Source organism: Pyrgilauda ruficollis, unplaced genomic scaffold, assembly GCF_017590135.1.
Source record: "Pyrgilauda ruficollis isolate IOZ18807 unplaced genomic scaffold, ASM1759013v1 scaffold59, whole genome shotgun sequence".
Taxonomy (NCBI): domain Eukaryota; kingdom Metazoa; phylum Chordata; class Aves; order Passeriformes; family Passeridae; genus Pyrgilauda; species Pyrgilauda ruficollis.
Window position 1 is genome coordinate 6176893 of NW_024527599.1, and position 16472 is coordinate 6193364.

A 16472-nucleotide genomic window follows, 5' to 3' on the forward strand; every position below is an offset into this window, starting at 1 on the left:
AAGCAAGATCATGGCTGTCCCTGAGCTAAGCTCCAGTGCAAAAATTGGAGAAATAGCTCAGACAAGGCAATAGCTGGTCCAGAGAGCCACAGCCCAAGGGGGCTGAGAATTAGGGCAGCAGCCACCCCAGAGTGCAGCAGCCCAGAGCCCAAAGCTGGCACAGAAAGCCAACACACACCACAGAAGATCCCCAACACATCCCCAGCTGAGGGTGGAACCCTTGGGAGAAGCATCTCCATGCAAGCATTGCAGGATTGCAGCCACACAAAACCTGGGACACTCCAAGAATGACAGACACCCCAGGAACGACAGAGAGGTGACAGCACAGGACAGACATGGCCAGGCACGGCCAGACAAACCCAGAGGTGCCACAGAGAGCTGGCAGCCCTGTTGGGACAGCAGTGACAGTGTGGAAAGGTTGGCTTGACTGATGGGAATCCTGCTGGCAGCCACGGGGGCAGCAGCAGGAGCAAGGAGGACTTTCTGGTGCTGCAGCACAGAAACAGAAACGCCCAGCTGGACAAGTCAGCAGCAGGAGCAAGGAGGACTTTCTGGTGCTGCAGCACAGAAACGCCCAGCTGGACAAGTACAACATCCTCACTCCCTCCTTTATGGATGAACTCCCGTGCCTGGAACAACAGGTAACATTTCTGTGACACAAGCCTGGACCCAACAGTGGTGAAAATGTAAATAAATTGCAGGAAGAGAAGCATGAAAAGAAAAGCAAGTATTGTTGTTGGGAAGGGAGAGGAGTTACAGCAAGAAGGTGGACGGGCAACCTAGAGAATCAAAGAACAAAAATACCTCCATGAGCTCCTCATGGAAGGGAGAACTCAGTGCCCAGAGAGACACAAGAAACAGAGCTGCAAGCAAACACAGGGAAGCAAGTTATTACTCTGTTTTAGGAGCATTTGCCCTTGGGACACCATCCCAAACTGTACCTCAGACTCACCCCTGGAGTGAGGTGCTTCCACTCCAGTCACAAATGCATTGACTTGAGACTGATCTTGAATGCAATCTCACCCAAGCCTGAACAAGTTATTCTACAAAATCAAAGCAGTTTCTGCTGCTTTTCTCAATTTGCTGTTGCAAAAAATTTAAATGAATGATCTGGCTGTTTCCAGACAAGCTGAATTGCTTTTGCAGCACTGTAAAAACAGGGAGAAGCTTTTTGAAAAGATATTGCAAAAATGGTGCAATACTTTCCTTGAGAGTCTTCTGAGCCCCTCAGCACACAAAGTCCTACTATTACTGATGTTAAAGGAGAGTGCAAAGTACAGATGAGAGATTCATCCCATCTGGTCTGGCTCTGGCCTCCCAACAGAAATTCTGTTGGTAGAGGAGCTGACACGTGTAGCACTTGGCAGAAAACTCAACTCTGATTCTGTTGTATAAACCTTTTAATTTTTATTATGGTAAAAAGAGGATGGAGAAAGGGCAGAGTCCTGGGGAGTTCATATGAATTTCACGACCACCCCACTTCCTGGAGGACACTCCTTGTTTTTTGCATATGCACATGAGTACAGATTAGTCATTTAGCACACAAAGACTATTTTCTTTGCTGCACATCAGCCAATATGGTACATGCCAACTGCAGGAAGAACAGCAGATGAAAGCCACAGACACAGTGCTAAGCAACTTGTTCAGCAATGCTCACATTCCCATGTAAACAAGAGAGATGAGAGATGGTTTCCCAAGGCCCTCGACAGAGAGGAATATTGGGATAGTCTCACCCTGCTCCCCTGGGGTTTGCCTGTAGTCTCCCTTCTGGGAAGCTGACATGTATTACACTGCCTTAAATCCCAGTGGAATAAGGGCCCAGGGTTAAATAGAACATTATAAACATCCTTAATGATTTCAGAAACCTATAAGGCCTCGGAGACTCTGAAACTGCAGTTTTGGAGTGCAGAGGAGGAAACTAGCACAGGATCAGGGCCAAGAAAATGTGCTTATGCTTCTTGCAGCCCCGTGTGTCAGAAAGTCTGACTTTCCCTTCAAAGAGCTGATGATTGCAAAACACTCTTTTCTCTCCACAAAGTTACCAAAAATAATAAAATTGGTTTTCTTTTTTACAGAAGTTTTCACCCACAAGGATGCTATGGAATTTACAAGCTTCCCTTGCTAAGCAACACAGACATGCAAGTGTCATTGTCTCAGCTGCTGAAAAAAGAAATGAGCTCAAAGGAAAGGGATAGCTCTTTAATGGCACACAGCATTCCTGCCAGATCCAGCTCCATCAGGCTCGCCAGGACTGCTCCAGGTTCCACCAGAGGAGTCATCTGCTTTAGTGGAGGGAGAAGGAAGCATTCATTTCTGACAGAAAAATGCTACAGCCAATTAAAAAAAGAAAAAAAACCAAACCCCAAATGATGAAATAACACAGGACTGGGCTTGCTCTCTCCAGCAAACCAGGCAAAAGGCATCACAGCAATGCACAAATGAAGAAGACACTGTGGCAGATTTCTACAATACTTGCTGTCACTCCTGTACCTCCTTGAAACTTGCTTTGTTAGTCCTTCAAAGTCTTGTCTCATTAAATTCCCTGTCACTGTTCCGTTTTAAGAATGTCCTTGTTAAATCTAAAACACCTGTAAGCCTTCCCTGGGCACTCTTGCCTCTTACTGGGAAAAAACCACGATCTTGGCACTTACTCAACCTAAGGTGACAGATGCCACTGAAGAAAGTGTGAGAGAACTTCCCAGCCTCCTGCAATTCAAATTTCTACATCCCAAGCTATAAAAATATAGTAAAGAACAGCATGAAAAGAACATAAAAGCTAAGGCTGTTTTCTTTCTGGTTATGTATTTATGGAATACTTGCTTTGGAACGAACAATGGTGATCAACATTCTCAGTTTCTGTTGTGCTTTCCTGGATGTCCTTGAGTCAGCTGCAGGTTAATTAATCATTAATCAGCTCTGCTCTTGGAATGAGCTGCCAGTTAATCGTGGCTGCACTGACAGCCAGGAAGTTCTGGCATGTAAGACAGGTCCTACACACACACACACACACAGAGACAGGTTTTTGGGACAGCCGACACAGTTTCACTTTTGGCAATGGAATATTGCATTTGTAAAAAATACAGATTTTTGGCTACCAATGTTAAGGTAGATAAAGTTTTGACCTTGAACACCATGGCAGTGTCAACTTAAGTACCAAGTGTGTGGGACCAGAACCAGGGCAGAGCCCCCAGCATGTGGAACAGCACAAGAACCCACAGCTAGAAATGGCAGGCAAGTAGCATTTACAGATTTTAAGCCTCAAGAAAATCCATCCCTGGTGCATCTCATCCCGCAGCAGACCAGGTATTTTGCTCTCAGCCCTGGCTGAGCTGTGTGCAGGCTCTGTCACACCACCTGCATGCCTCTGTCATGCCCATCTAGCTGCACTTTCAGTTTGTGGAGCTCCTCGATCTCCCGGTTGTGCCGCTCCGTTTTGTGCCGCACCAAGGAGCGGTAGAAGTGGATGGTGAAGACGACAAAAATCAGACCCACAGGGACCATGATGATTGTGGACACCAGTGCTGACTGCCACCCCGCGTGGCTGCTGGGCTTCTCCACGTTGGTGGTCTCGTTTTTCAGGATGGAGCCCACTGGCAGGAATTTTATCCAGCACAGGAGCACGACTTCGGCAAGGAACAGGAGGATTCCCAGGACGGTGGAGAAGCCCCAGGCCAGCTCGATGTAGGGGTGCATGCGCTCATGTGGGGACTCGCTGATGGAGTTCAGGTTGTGGATGTTGCTCACGGCCTCCACGTTGGGCAGGATGCAGGTGCTGATGAGGAGGGCGAAGAGGTGAACGGCCACCAGCACCGTGGTGCAGGCGCTGAAGGCGATCAGCAGCATCTGGGGGTACTTGTACTGCACCTCCAGCTGCACCTCCACCATGGCGACCTGGGGAAGGAGCAAAGAGCTTGTCAACACCTGCTGGCTTTCCTCTTTTCAAGGCTTTCAACCAGAGAAGCATCTTGATTCAGGAAGAACACCTAAGGTCAAGTATGCACTCCAGAGCTTTTAGGAATGGCAGCCCTGATGGACCGCTGCTGTGACCCATGAGGACGCACGCACTGCCTGTGCTGTGGCCCTTCTGAGACCATGGTTTTCTCAAACAACACATCTCTCCTTGCCACCAAGAGCCACAGGAACCGCTCCAAACCCAGCACACAACAGAAGGAGCTCATTAGATGCCACGTGGGGCTGAGAGGCAGCTAACAGCCTGCTATAGCCCACCATCACACCCTCTAGTGCCACTCCTTCCTTGCGGCTGCAGCACAGGAAGTTTCAACTTCAGGCGTGTAAAGAAATGCAAAACCCAGCAGCTCCTCTGGCCAGTGGCCAGCCAGGTTTCACTACCCACCATGGGAAGCACGCAAGCTACTTTACAGCTGAAGTTAGCCCATAGTTAAAATAACTGCCTTCTATTCTCAGAAGAGTTTACATTTGTTTTTATTACAAATATGCCCAGATAAATAACTTTTAAGTTATTTATATCCTCAAATTTCTCCCTTGAGAGGTAATAACTTGGTGATACACACAGCAGAAGTGGACAGCTACCGGCTTATGGGTGTGCTCAGCAACTCAGGAGTCTGGTTCCCAAAACAAGAGCTATCACACAGCAGGCCTCTAAAGCTATTTTTATTATAATGAAACAAAACTTAAGAAGCAGAATATGTGTAAGAGAGCAGGAGGTTCTTTTGAGATCAGGAGTATTTTGGAGTCCTGTTTACTGGTTTAGCTTAAGAATTTTTACAATTAAGCTACCTGTGAAGTAAACCAGCACATCTGTGTGGTGGCATCTCTGAAAGGGCAGCACAAACTTTCTGCTAAGACAAGACACAAAAGCAGTGGACAAGATTATCAAACATTTCTCTCTAGCAGCTGGCTTGCATCTGTAGCTGCACTTCATGATTTGCAGAGAAGTTAACTTTCTTGGCAGCAAGGAAAACCTCTGGTGATCCCAGCCGACCTGCTGCTGCAGCACAGCACAGCTTGCTGGAAAGAAGCCCCTCTGAAGAACATCATGAGAAGGCAAAGTTTCAAATACACACTTGATTCTGGGACACAGAAGGATTTTGCAGAACTGACTCATGATTATGTTATCCAGACTTCACATGAGACTCCCCTGAGCAGCCATTTCAGGCTCTGTATAATCACCTGCACCACTTGCTCTGGCATTACTTGTTCATAATATTATTTAGGCACTGGAAGATTAGGGGTATGCTCATGTTGTCCCTGCTGGAAGCCCTGAAAAGGATTAAAGGGAATGGAAACCAGCTGGCATGACTGCTGCCTTACCTACATTTGCTCTGAAAACCATCAGATCACAGTCAAGTCTGAACACATTTACCAGCAAGCAAGATACAACATGTGTGGAAAATGGTCAATCTCTACAAGCCTGGATTTTATAGCTACATCAACTATTTAAGACATTAAAGGCAGCAAAAATACTGTGACAGTTCTTTGGCATTCCCAGCCTTCTGTTCTGACCATGAGCACGTTGGAGTTTTACCTTTGTTTGTTTTTATCAGCTCCTGATTGCAGTTTACAGCAGTAAGCAGTACAGCAGTTCTTGTTGTATAGCAGAGAAAATCCTAACACAGGACTGGCTTCACTATCAATTGCAAGGTCAATTTAATTAGAACAGATTTCACGTTGCCTTGTGTATGTTCCCTTTGCAGTTCCCCTTATATTGATTTGAGAGGGAGGAGATCAGACTTATTCTCTGCTTCACTGTACAATGAATTTGTACAGCACTGTGGCTGCCAGTCACGCCCCATCAGCCAGGAAAAGCTGCAGGTACATTGTTCATTATGGGGTGCTGTAACACCCAGAGACACAGCTGAATGGGAATTGTACCTGCATGTCCAATTTATAGCTTTATATTAAAGCTGAAAGCCTGGCTGATGTCAACATATCAATTTCTGCTTGTTATCCTTCACATGAGCAGCACTTTTCAGCTAATTGGATGTTTCCTCCCAGACTAACCTATTCCCCAGGGCGAGCTTCAGCTGTGCAATGTGATGAATTTTTAACACTGACTGATGGCTCAGTAAGAGGTATTTCAGTGAAAAACACCAACAATCCAGATAGGGCAGCAAGGCAGAAAAACAGTTCATTTAATCCAAACAAGTACTGAAAAGGTGAGTAAGCTCTTATTGCTCTAGCCAGCACAGGCTGTCACGTCATTCCCTGACCGGGATAAGAGAAAGAGGACAAGCTGACATAACCCATTTAAAAAATCATTAAATAAGCTGTCTAGCCTGTAAAACTATTAATATGTCATGTTTGATACAATTATACTCTTCCATGTAATAGCCCCCCTTATTTTAACCTCTTCCCAGAAGCAACTTTGCAAGGCTGAACTCTCTGCCAAGCCATGGAATATTTCAGCACAGGTTTAATTTTAAGCTTGAGAATAACCCAGCTGAACTCCAAAATTACAGGATCAAGGGCTCACAACATTTTAGAATTAAACTGCAGTTACATTACATGCAATGATGGTGGAGTTTAAACCAGTATAGCTTAGACTGGCCACAACAAGGATGTTATTCATTTTGAGAAATTTAGACCAAGACAGATAATATCAAGAAAAAGGATGACAAATGGCTTAACATAAACCATGACACATTCACACAGATGGTTTGGCAGACTGTAAAAACAACCACTCCAGTAGATCTGTCACGGTTTTTGTTTTGTTTTGGTTTTTTTTTTTAATCAAACACATATCCTGTGGCAATTGGACAAGTATTGAGAAGATGGATTAGCAGTAATAGCTCTTATTTCCATCAGGAAAATTATTAAGGAGGTTTCCTAAGCTGCCTCTAAATTTTCTTTATTTGCAGCCTCCTTGGGGCAGATGCAGCTGCCCTACAGCCCACCTCCAAGCAGATCTGGCACTGGAATGACCCACATCCTCCTGACCTGCCCCAGTACTCTGCCAGAAATACCAGGGATGCTAACGAGGAAGGTTTGCATTATTCTGCAGCTTGTCCAGAAGGAGCTGGATCAGAACCATGGCCTGTTGATTAAATATCCATCAGCTTGCAATAATTTCAGCCAATATGGAGCTAGCTTGCATCAAACACACTGACAGAGAAGTAAATAAAGCAATAGCCAAGCCATGGATGACATTTGTTTACGTAGTCAAATGCACTCAGGCTTTGGGAAAACTGTTTAATAGAATCACAGAATCGTTCAGACTGGAAAACACCTTTCAGATCACAGAATCCAACCATTGCACCAGCACTGCCAAGTCCACCACTAAACTATGTCCCTAAGTGCCACGTCTACACATAACTTCTAAATAACTTCTCTTCTTTCATCAATAGCCAAAGAGGTGCTCTTACTAGAGAGTAAACATCCGTGTACTAAACTCCTGCGTACCCGTGGAGAAATAACCCAGGAGGAACAAACACCTCAGCTTTCCCATCAGCTGGGGAAAAAGCTTGCTAATAAAGAGAATTCCTTATTGCAAGAGTTTTTATTTCTTAGTTACTGTTTTCAGGTCTATTTCTTATGTTAGGCTGGTGCGCACAATTAACACTACTTGTACCTGTGTATATTCAACTGCACTTTAAACAGTTCAAAGAGAATGTGAAACCAGTGGTTAATTTTGTGTGTTTGCCAAGGACTTTCAGTAACTTTCTGCTGTAAGAGCTGAGAAAGCGTGATTTGTTTTCAGAGATGTGGCTCAGCCCTGCAGTGTGGGTGGGCTGCAAGCCCTGAGTCCCAGTGGTGCCAGTGACAGCACACCCCAGCAGGGACACCTTGTGGGACCATGCTGGTAGATCAGTCCCCAACAACACAAAATTGTGTTAAAGACAACAGTCACAACAGAACTCCAGTAACCAGAAGCACACACAGGACATGCACATGAGAGGCTTTTTAGAGTAAGAAAACTCCTGCATGAGAGAAGTCTACAGGAGAGCACCCAGCTTTCTCAAAAAGAGGAGGGACTTTCTGCCCCTGCAGCACACAAGTTTGGTTACAAACCAACACAAACTTTGTGAAAAGCTTTTAAGAGCATCTTTTGCACACAGCCAGTGAGTGGAGAGCAATGACAAAGCAACTGAGCACCCTGTCTCCACTCCAGCCTGCTCCCACTGAAACCCCTGCCTGCAGCTTTCCAGCTTCACTTTGGGTGACCAACTTCATCATCCCAGGCTGTTGTAATGTTATGGATGATTCATGGTCTGGGGGGCTGGGGGAGGAAAAAGCAGTGGAAGAAGCTAAAATAAAACAAGAAAGGCGATCTGGAAAGTTCTTGAGATCTGTCTTTCCCTCCCAGCTTCTGAGCTGCAGGATGAAACATCTTCACATCATGTCCCACGCCACCCAGGCGCTGCCCTCTGCCCCTCTGCTGACAGACCTCGGGAACAACCAGACCTGCCCACTTCCTGAACAGGAAACCTCCCCCAAACTGGTTTCAATTCTCACTCACAGTAAGCAAAAGCTGAGGGGAGATAAAGGGGCTCACACCGACAAAGCATGGTGGTGTTTTAATGCACAGCTCACACAGGCCAGAGCACTGGACCACTGACTGTCTCAGTCTTGTTTATTTGCTCACCACTGACATGGTTCTGACCTATGCAAATCACTTCCAAATAACATCCAAGTGCTGCACAGTGCAAAGCAAGCACCAGGGATCACTTCCAATATGCAGCACTGACAAAAATATACCAGGTTTGGCTCCCTGCAGGCTGCAGAGCCCTCTGACACCAGGTCTGAGGCTCAGGGCCTCTTCTCACACCTCAGTGGTAGAACACGATCTCCCTGATCACACTATGCAAACTTCACTTTGGCAGACTGACCCAACCTCCACCTTATTTTAGACACCATGTCCTGGGAAAACACGCAGAGAAATTAAAATAACGTTCAGGACCATAGCAACCACAGGGGTCTGAAAGTGCTCCACACCCAAGAGCAGCCTCGCACGAGGGCAGTCAGCCTCGGGCCAAAGGAAGTCCTGGATTGTTTAGCAATGCTGCTGGAGCCCTTAGGATCACTTGCAGGTAGGGGATTAGTATTTTTAAAGGGCTGACTTGGGAGTGTGTGGGTTGGCTGTTAGACAGCTCATGTATCCCTGCTGCAGTGACAGAGCCAGCCTCAAACTTTGCAGCAGCAGCCAAACAGAAACCCCCAGGCAGATGCCTCCTGTCTCTTCAGGAAACAACTCCCTGCTTCTTCCCAGGAGGAAAACACTGATTAATAGTTGATTTGAGGCAACTCAAAAACCTTCACAATTCAAAAAGCTATAAAACACACATTACCATTGCAAATCCAGAGAGCAGAGCAGAGGTTCTGCTGGAGGCTTTCAGTTTGGCTCGGCTCAGGTACAGTTTTCTCCAGGAAAGAGCTTGCACGGAGTGGTGGTTGGACGTGACCAATTCCAGGTAGCTGCGCCGGACCCAGTCCCGATAATCCATGCCCTTAGTGCCGGGCTCAGAGCAGCAAGCAGGAGTGGAAGGATCCACCGGAACGTTTAATTCAGAACTCATGGTGAGAGAAGTGCTGAGGGAACAAAAGAGTCATGTTCAAGAGGGGGGTGGTGGACAGGGTGAGCACTAACTACTGGAAAAGCTGCAGTTGAACAAAGTTGCCCTTGGTCAGTGGAAAACGATGGACCAAATAACATCACACTTGGAATTCAGAACTGAGAAAAGACCATTCATAATTGCCAAAAATGACCATGACAACTAGGAAGGATTACTCGGCAACTATCTCAGCAGGAATTCAGGAAGGCTGCACACCATCTGGATTTTCATTTCAGAGCAGGCACCTCAACTTTGCCCTTTAATTCCGGCTCGTTCATAAAAAATTGTTTAACATAAACACACTTCGCCCCCATCTTATCTTTGTTTTGATTTGACAATTAATTTCCCAGTGCATCACGGGCTGGCTCCAAAGGCACCTCCTTAAAGTATCAAACACCAGTTGAGGGAGTCACTTTTTGCTCCTTCTTTGGAAACCATTCCTCCTGGGTTACAATGTGGGGTGTAACCAAACTGAGTATTCTATTATTATCTACATTATTCCTGATGAACTGTTAATGGGCGCTTGCAGGAGCTGCACGGTGCACACCCGACCCCCCAGGCTGCAAGCTGGGTGTTAGATAAGGGAAGGAGGCAAACCCTGCATGGCAGGGCGGTGTTTCATTGTCTTCACCAATTGCTTATCTCAGCCGTGATAGCTGCACCCAGCCCGGGGGTCACCCCTGCCAATGGGCAGCTGTAACCACCTAGGCCATAAAGGACTCCCCAGAATATCCCGTGACTCATAGCATCACATCATTCCACTGTGAAATTCCTCGCTCCGGGGGAGGTGCTGAACCTTCCTGCCTGAATCTGGCCGTATGTAATCTGGGCAGCAGCTCTGGGGACACGAACACCACTGCCACTGGACATGCAGGGGAGAACCAGACCATCCCCAGCACCACTGCTTTGGAGAGGACTGCAACCATCACTTCAACAACACTGCAACCACTGCTTGGTCAGACTGCAACCACCACCCTGACCACCACGGGCCAGGCTGTACTCTGACTTTGTGGGTTTAAGCCAGATTTTCTGTATAATTCTAATTCTGTATAATTCATCTACTGTAATCTTTCTATTAAATTGTAACTCTGACCTGAAGTCTGTCTCAAGGTATTTGTGTGGGTGCTAATCTCTTCCCCTGGTTTACTTTCAAATCAGGGGAAGTACATCAGTATACCAGTTTTTTCTCAGTTCAACCACTGCTCATCAAAGCTCAGTTTAGATGGGCACAGTTCTCCCCCAGTAATCACAGAGCTGAACGCTGTGCAGGGTTAACAAATGAACTTCCCAAGCTTTTGCAGTGGGAAGTTAAATTTCCTGAGCTGCTCACACTCCATTTATCAGCCACATCTGACCAAGAATCCTGTTCCCTTACTTCCACCGGTGGCTCTGAGCAGGGGGCAAGGAAAAGGCAATTCCAAGGAGGAAAGCAAGCTGCTTCCAGGAAATTCCATCATCTTCAGATTCAAGGGATTACACTGAGAGATGCATGAAAGCTGCATGAGTACTTCAGGTGGTGGAAGCCTTACAGCACCGTGTCCCCAGGCTGCTGCCAAAGAGCTCTGGTGATCCCCAGACACAGAATCCATGGAATGTTTACTGCAAAAATGTCTCAGCTCTGACACACACCTGAAACTAACTCAGCCTTCCAAAAAATGGAAATCACGGTTCCTTGTTTAATCCCCTCACTCTCAACTCCACCACTGAGCGCTGTGGTGGTGGCAGACAGAGACAGCAGAGCTGCACCTTCTGGCTATAAAACACTCACCAGCTCCCAGGAGGAGGAGATGCTGCCCAGAATCACACCTGGTGAGGCACTAATTAGTCCCAGCACCACCTCTCAAGGTCACAGGCACCTTTCAGCCCTGTGTCCCCCCAGCTCCCCAAGCACTGGGGCCACGTGGGGACAGCTAATAAAGCCATGACTGCTGGGAGACTTGGAGAAGTGGAAAGATCAAAAGGATATCAACTGCTCGCAACTCTGAATGCTGTTACTAAAAGGGAAGGAAGCTGTTTCAGGCACAATAACAAAGAATAGCAAAGAAAGCACTGCAGGGCCAAGATTGTCCCTCCTGAACATGGGGGGGCTTTCAGGTTCCAGTCCCCTCAGACATAACAAGGATGGCAGCACAGGATGGTTCCTGGGCAGGTTTTGACAAGGCCGTTATTTCAGCCCCTGGAACACTCCAGGAAGGCTCCTGACCTGCTCAGGAATTTTCAAAATATTTAAAAGTAACAAAAAAAAAAAAAAAAAAAAGCCCCAAACAAACAAACAAAAAGGAAAGGCCCACTAGAATCTTCATGCCATAATAAAAACAAGAAGAGAAACAATAACAGGGACAAACCTTCCTGCTTGATCTGTGTTTCCAGAAAAGGCAAGAATCACTTATTTTACAGAATAAAAAAGCCTCCTGGGAGGACTGGAGGAAGAAACAATCTGTGAACAGCAAAATGATGAAGCTGTTTCCTGTGACAACATCCTGTGTGGGTCCTGCAATGTACAGCATGGAGTGAATTCACTCCCTTTGTCCCCAGCTGGGACAGTGATGGCCTCTACTCTGCCATTTAATTTCATAAAATACTTAGGAACTTTCTATGTAGGAAACTTGACCCCTGGGACAAATTCCATTAAAAAGACAAATGAATTTAGAGGTTACAGAGAGAGGGCAAGAGAACCCAATCACATCTGCTTCTTCCCTTAGAAAAATAAGCTAAAAATACCACAAGGCTGAATTTTCTCTCTGGAGCAGCTCAAGAGATGTTCTCAAATAAGTAAACAGCTTCAGAACGAAATCCATAAACACAAATGTAACCCAAACAAGCAGTGCCAGGAAGTCAAACTCACCTTGCTGGCTATGGACATGGAGGGACTGGGTGGAGGGCTCCAAGGGCTGAAACACAAGACCAAAGAAGAATTTTACATGCGCTGGAGCAGTTTTACTCTGGAAATACTTTTCAGCCTATCATCTGCACCAGGGGAGGCTTATTCTGGAGATTTCACCTTCCTGCCTTGCAAAGTTAAAGGTTTAGGACACTTGGTCTTACAAAAATAACTATCCTATAGAGTTTGGCTGCACAGGGCTGTTGAGCTCTGGATGGGGAATGAGGAATTCTCCAGGAGACCTTTTCCTCAGGCAGCCCTGCCAAAGTCCATCCCAGCTGTGTCTTCACTCTCTTCCCCTGCACCACCGACGCATCTGACCCCACTTCATCTTGCACTGGGAGGACAGAAAGCTCTCTGTGATTGCTCCCTTATGTGGATTTTCTTAACCTGCCAAGTGCTGTCCTTTGGAAAAGGGAAAGCCTTTGCCTCCTCCCATCTCCGTGCACGCGTGGGGATTTCTCCACAGCTGGGAATGAAGCCCGCACCACCGGGGCCGAGCTGACCGGGTCCCCCTGTCACCACGGCCGTGCTCAGGCACCCACAGAGCGCTGTCTCTGCAGCTCCTCTGCCTGGTTTCGGGATGCCAGCCCCTTCCTCAGCCCCAGGTTTCTGACCCACACCCCGAGACTGATCTGTGGGTTTGTGCCAGTCCCTTTCTTTCCTCTCCTTCAAGCCCCTGCAGGCCATGGCTAAGCCAAATCCCGAGCCCTGTTACTCCACTCGGATGAGTTCAAGCCGTCTTTGCCATGGGAAACCCCTTCCTATGTTCTTGTCTGGCTTGGGACTCCTCCAAGCAGCACTTCTGGGGTGTCAGAGTTCCCAGGCAGGATGGGAACACCCCACAGCTGTGACCACCCTTGTGGCAGCAGGGGATCACCTCCCAGGCAGGATGTGACCCCTGGTCCCAGCGCCACAGCTGGGATCCTCCTCACAGGGCACCTCCCTCCCAGCCACCCTCGGCACACCCTGGGCAGGAGGCGATCCCACACTGCGAGGATCTCCCCTCCAACAGCAGCCTCAGCATCAGGGCATCCCTCAAGCCAGCATGCAACCCATTCCCAGCGAGGACCTTTCCCTCTAAAGACAACCTGGACAGGGGATCTTTCTTAGGCAAGACACAACCCCCTACCACTGCATCCTGATCCAGCATCCCAAGGATCCCCCACAGCTCCTCATCAGGCAGGATGGGACCCAACCCCTCGATCCCATCTTCCAAAAGCACCCTGGGCCAGGGTGTTTCCCGGACCGTATTCTGGAGGTGTCTCCCCTACAGCAGTCCAGCGAGAGCATCCCTGTCCGGATATATCCCACGGGAGCCGGCCTGCCTCTGCAGCCCGTGGCACCTCCGAAGCACGGCCGGACAGGACGGGACCCCCTTCTCTGCCCAGGGCGGACCCTTCCCGTTCACAGGGGATTGCAGGGGATTGTCCCCAGCAGGCAGGATGAGGCGCACATCCCACCACCACCACGGGATTCCCCCCGGCCGGGCAGGACGAGGCGCGTTCCCCCCGCACCGCCCCGGGCAGGGGAATCCCTGCTCAGGCAGGATAAAAACAACTCCCCCCAGCACCCCGGGCAGGACGAGACCCCCTCCTCCCGGAGCCGCGAGGGCAGGAGGCGCTCCCAGCTCCGCAGGACGAGCCCGCCACCCTCCAACGCGCCTGAGGGGAAGCCGCCCGCTGCCCCGGAGCGCGGGCCCGGCTGGGGATGAGCCCCTGCGGGCGGGATGCGGCCCCGGGGGCGGCGGGGGCGGGCCGTGTCTCACCGCGATGCTGTCCGGGGGCCGTGCCGGGAGCCCCGGGAGAGGGACCGGGAGCGGAGCCGGAGCAGGAGCGGGATCGGGATCGGGAGCCGGAGCCGCCTCCGCCGCTGCCACGGCAACGCCGGGCACCGGCCACGTGACCCGCAGGAAGAGGGGGGGGCAGCGCCGCCACGCCCCCGCACGTGACCACTCGCTCATTGGCCCGCGGTAGGGCTGGCCACGCCCTCTCAGCGGCGGGGGCGGGGCCTGGGGACGCGACCCCCGCCCTGCCGCAGCCGGCGCCCCCCGCCCCTCCCGGGAAGCGCGGCCGCGCTCGCCCCTGCGCCCACGGGGCAGCGCCTGGGGGCTCCGGGGGTCTCGCCAAACGGGGATGGGCTCGGGGGTTACAGGGAAAGGGAATCCCCCCGGCACGGAGCCGTTCCCGCAGCGCTCGGGGGTCCCGCTTTGAGCATGCATCTGTCGGGGAAAAAATGTCTGCGGTTCCCTAAGGTCGCAGTCGGGCTGAAACGCACCCACTGGTAAAGATGTTAGTGGGTCTGGACCTTGCGTTGTCTCTAAGTCTTGCCACAGAGAAGGTATTGGTGCAATGGGATGCAAATGTGCTTTTATTACAATTATGAATTATACAGCAAAAAGTCGCCACTTACATAAGTCAAAAGGCAGCGCTGCTCTGCCTCCGCCGGGCTGAACCTCCTCCGGCTGAGCACAGGCTCCCTGCGAATCCCGACTGCTATCTCCCTGCACTCCTCCGCTATTGACTCAGCAGGAAATCCTGTATAAACCCATCAAAAGGACAGGGACAGCCTTATGGGAAAGAGAGGGAGTTCCTGCCCTGGAAATGAGATAAAGAAAATGCTGAAAGGCAGCACAATGGGTCAGCTTTATAACAGGGTAATCCCATCTTCCTGAATTCCATTCTGCCTGGGGGAGGGAACAAAGGAAAACAATTCTTAAAAACCTAATAAAGAGACAGATACATGTCATCCTGAGGGTGCTTTTCAATTCTGAGAGCAGGAATACCCCTGCTCGGGTTCAGCACAAACACTGCCCTCCCTTGGGCTCCCACATTTGCACAAACACAAGTACAGAGCAACTTTAGCCCTTGAGGGTTAATCTCCATCAGAGAAAGGAGAGGGACTCCTCTAGAAAAGAATCCAGAGCACGAATTTAGTGTAAGCAGGTCAAACTCCCTGGCAGTTTCAAGCCTCTACGTTATTACTGCTTTCTTGGTGCCCTATTTGGAATAGCAATCAGTTGTAGAGCTGTTCCTATTTTACTATGCACGGGAGCACTTCCCCTTTTCTACTCCACGGATGAGGTTTTCCCCGTTTTGAGGTCACATAGTATTTGCATTTTATTCTAAACGAAGAAACATCCCTTGAAACCTCCCTTTGAAGTGCTTTGTATTCTCAACGAGCTCGTACTGCCACCACCAACCACAACAGAGTGTTTATGGGAATTCACAGCTACACCTACCAAATGCAGCTCCTACTGCTACACTCAGCCACCCCGGCGAGACAGAGCGTGAGGCAGATGCCACCTTCACCAACATGCTCTCTTTGCTGTTTATGGATTTCAAACTCAGCATTCCCAGAAAACACAGCATGAATAATTCAGCACGGGCATCTCAGGGAGGCAGGATGAGGCCACACAACCTGAATTTATTTAATCACCAAGACAAACTTGAGTTCACCTTCCTCATGGCTGAGGGAAGCATGTCCTCACTCAGCAGCACCTGCTCTGCTTAATGCAGAACAGCACTCAGCTCAAAGGCCTGACAAGCTCAGAGGCAGAACATCTTTATTTGTGAGACTCTCAGTTCTTCTCTGCCCATAAAAATCCCTCACGTTTCTGTGGTTCATTCTACAACACAGTATCCACAGGGTTTGCCTGCCCTAAGGGGGATTCATGTGAAGCAATGCTCATAACTAATCTCTCCACAGGGAAAATGGATCCTGCATCTGAATGAAACGCTGCCACAGCTTGCAGCACCTGCCCCCGTGGAGACTGAGCAGAAAGCAGTTCCATGCAGATCTCTAACCTGGGGGGCAGTGTGGATATGGACCTGGCAGGTCAGAAGTTATCCAGCTCTGAAGCCCTTGGATATGCACAGGGGAACTAAACACAAACATCACTTGCACTTGGTCACATCTGCTTCCCAGCCACCATGGTAATACCATGGAGAAGCCATTACATAAAGCCAGCTCAGACAAAATGCAGGATTTCTGGCAGCAATATTCAACAAAGGCAAAATCTAAAAAGAGATTCTCCCTTTTTACTGTTTTTGCTTAAAATA

The 16472-nt window shown here is 48.9% G+C and overlaps 1 protein-coding gene across 2 annotated transcripts; it reads right to left on the reverse strand.

Moving 5' to 3' along the window:
- Positions 1–1377: 1377 nt before the first annotated feature.
- On the reverse strand, positions 1378–16254 carry ORAI2 (ORAI calcium release-activated calcium modulator 2). Of its 2 annotated transcripts, none has more exons than XM_041482553.1 (4): positions 14824–16254; positions 12376–12421; positions 9267–9507; positions 1378–3891 (listed from the first exon to the last, which is right to left on the reverse strand). In XM_041482553.1, exons 3-4 carry the CDS (start codon positions 9492–9494, stop codon positions 3346–3348), a joined length of 774 nt encoding a protein of 257 aa, XP_041338487.1. In that variant the 5' UTR covers positions 9495–9507; positions 12376–12421; positions 14824–16254; the 3' UTR covers positions 1378–3345. The 2 variants fall into 2 exon arrangements, with proteins under 2 accessions (XP_041338487.1, XP_041338486.1); XM_041482552.1 differs by lacking the exon at positions 14824–16254 and adding an exon at positions 14180–14315.
- Between the last annotated feature and the right edge of the window lie 218 nt (positions 16255–16472).

What these genes read in the sequence shown, in the direction of transcription:
- ORAI2 (XM_041482553.1), bottom strand. Translation starts at nt 9,494, where the DNA reads ATGAGTTCTGAATTAAACGTTCCGGTGGATCCTTCCACTCCTGCTTGC. An exon ending in TGCTCTCTGGATTTGCAATG is followed by an intron (nt 3,892 to 9,266) that starts GTAATGTGTGTT and finishes CTCCTTCCCCAG; the next exon opens with GTCGCCATGGTGGAGGTGCA.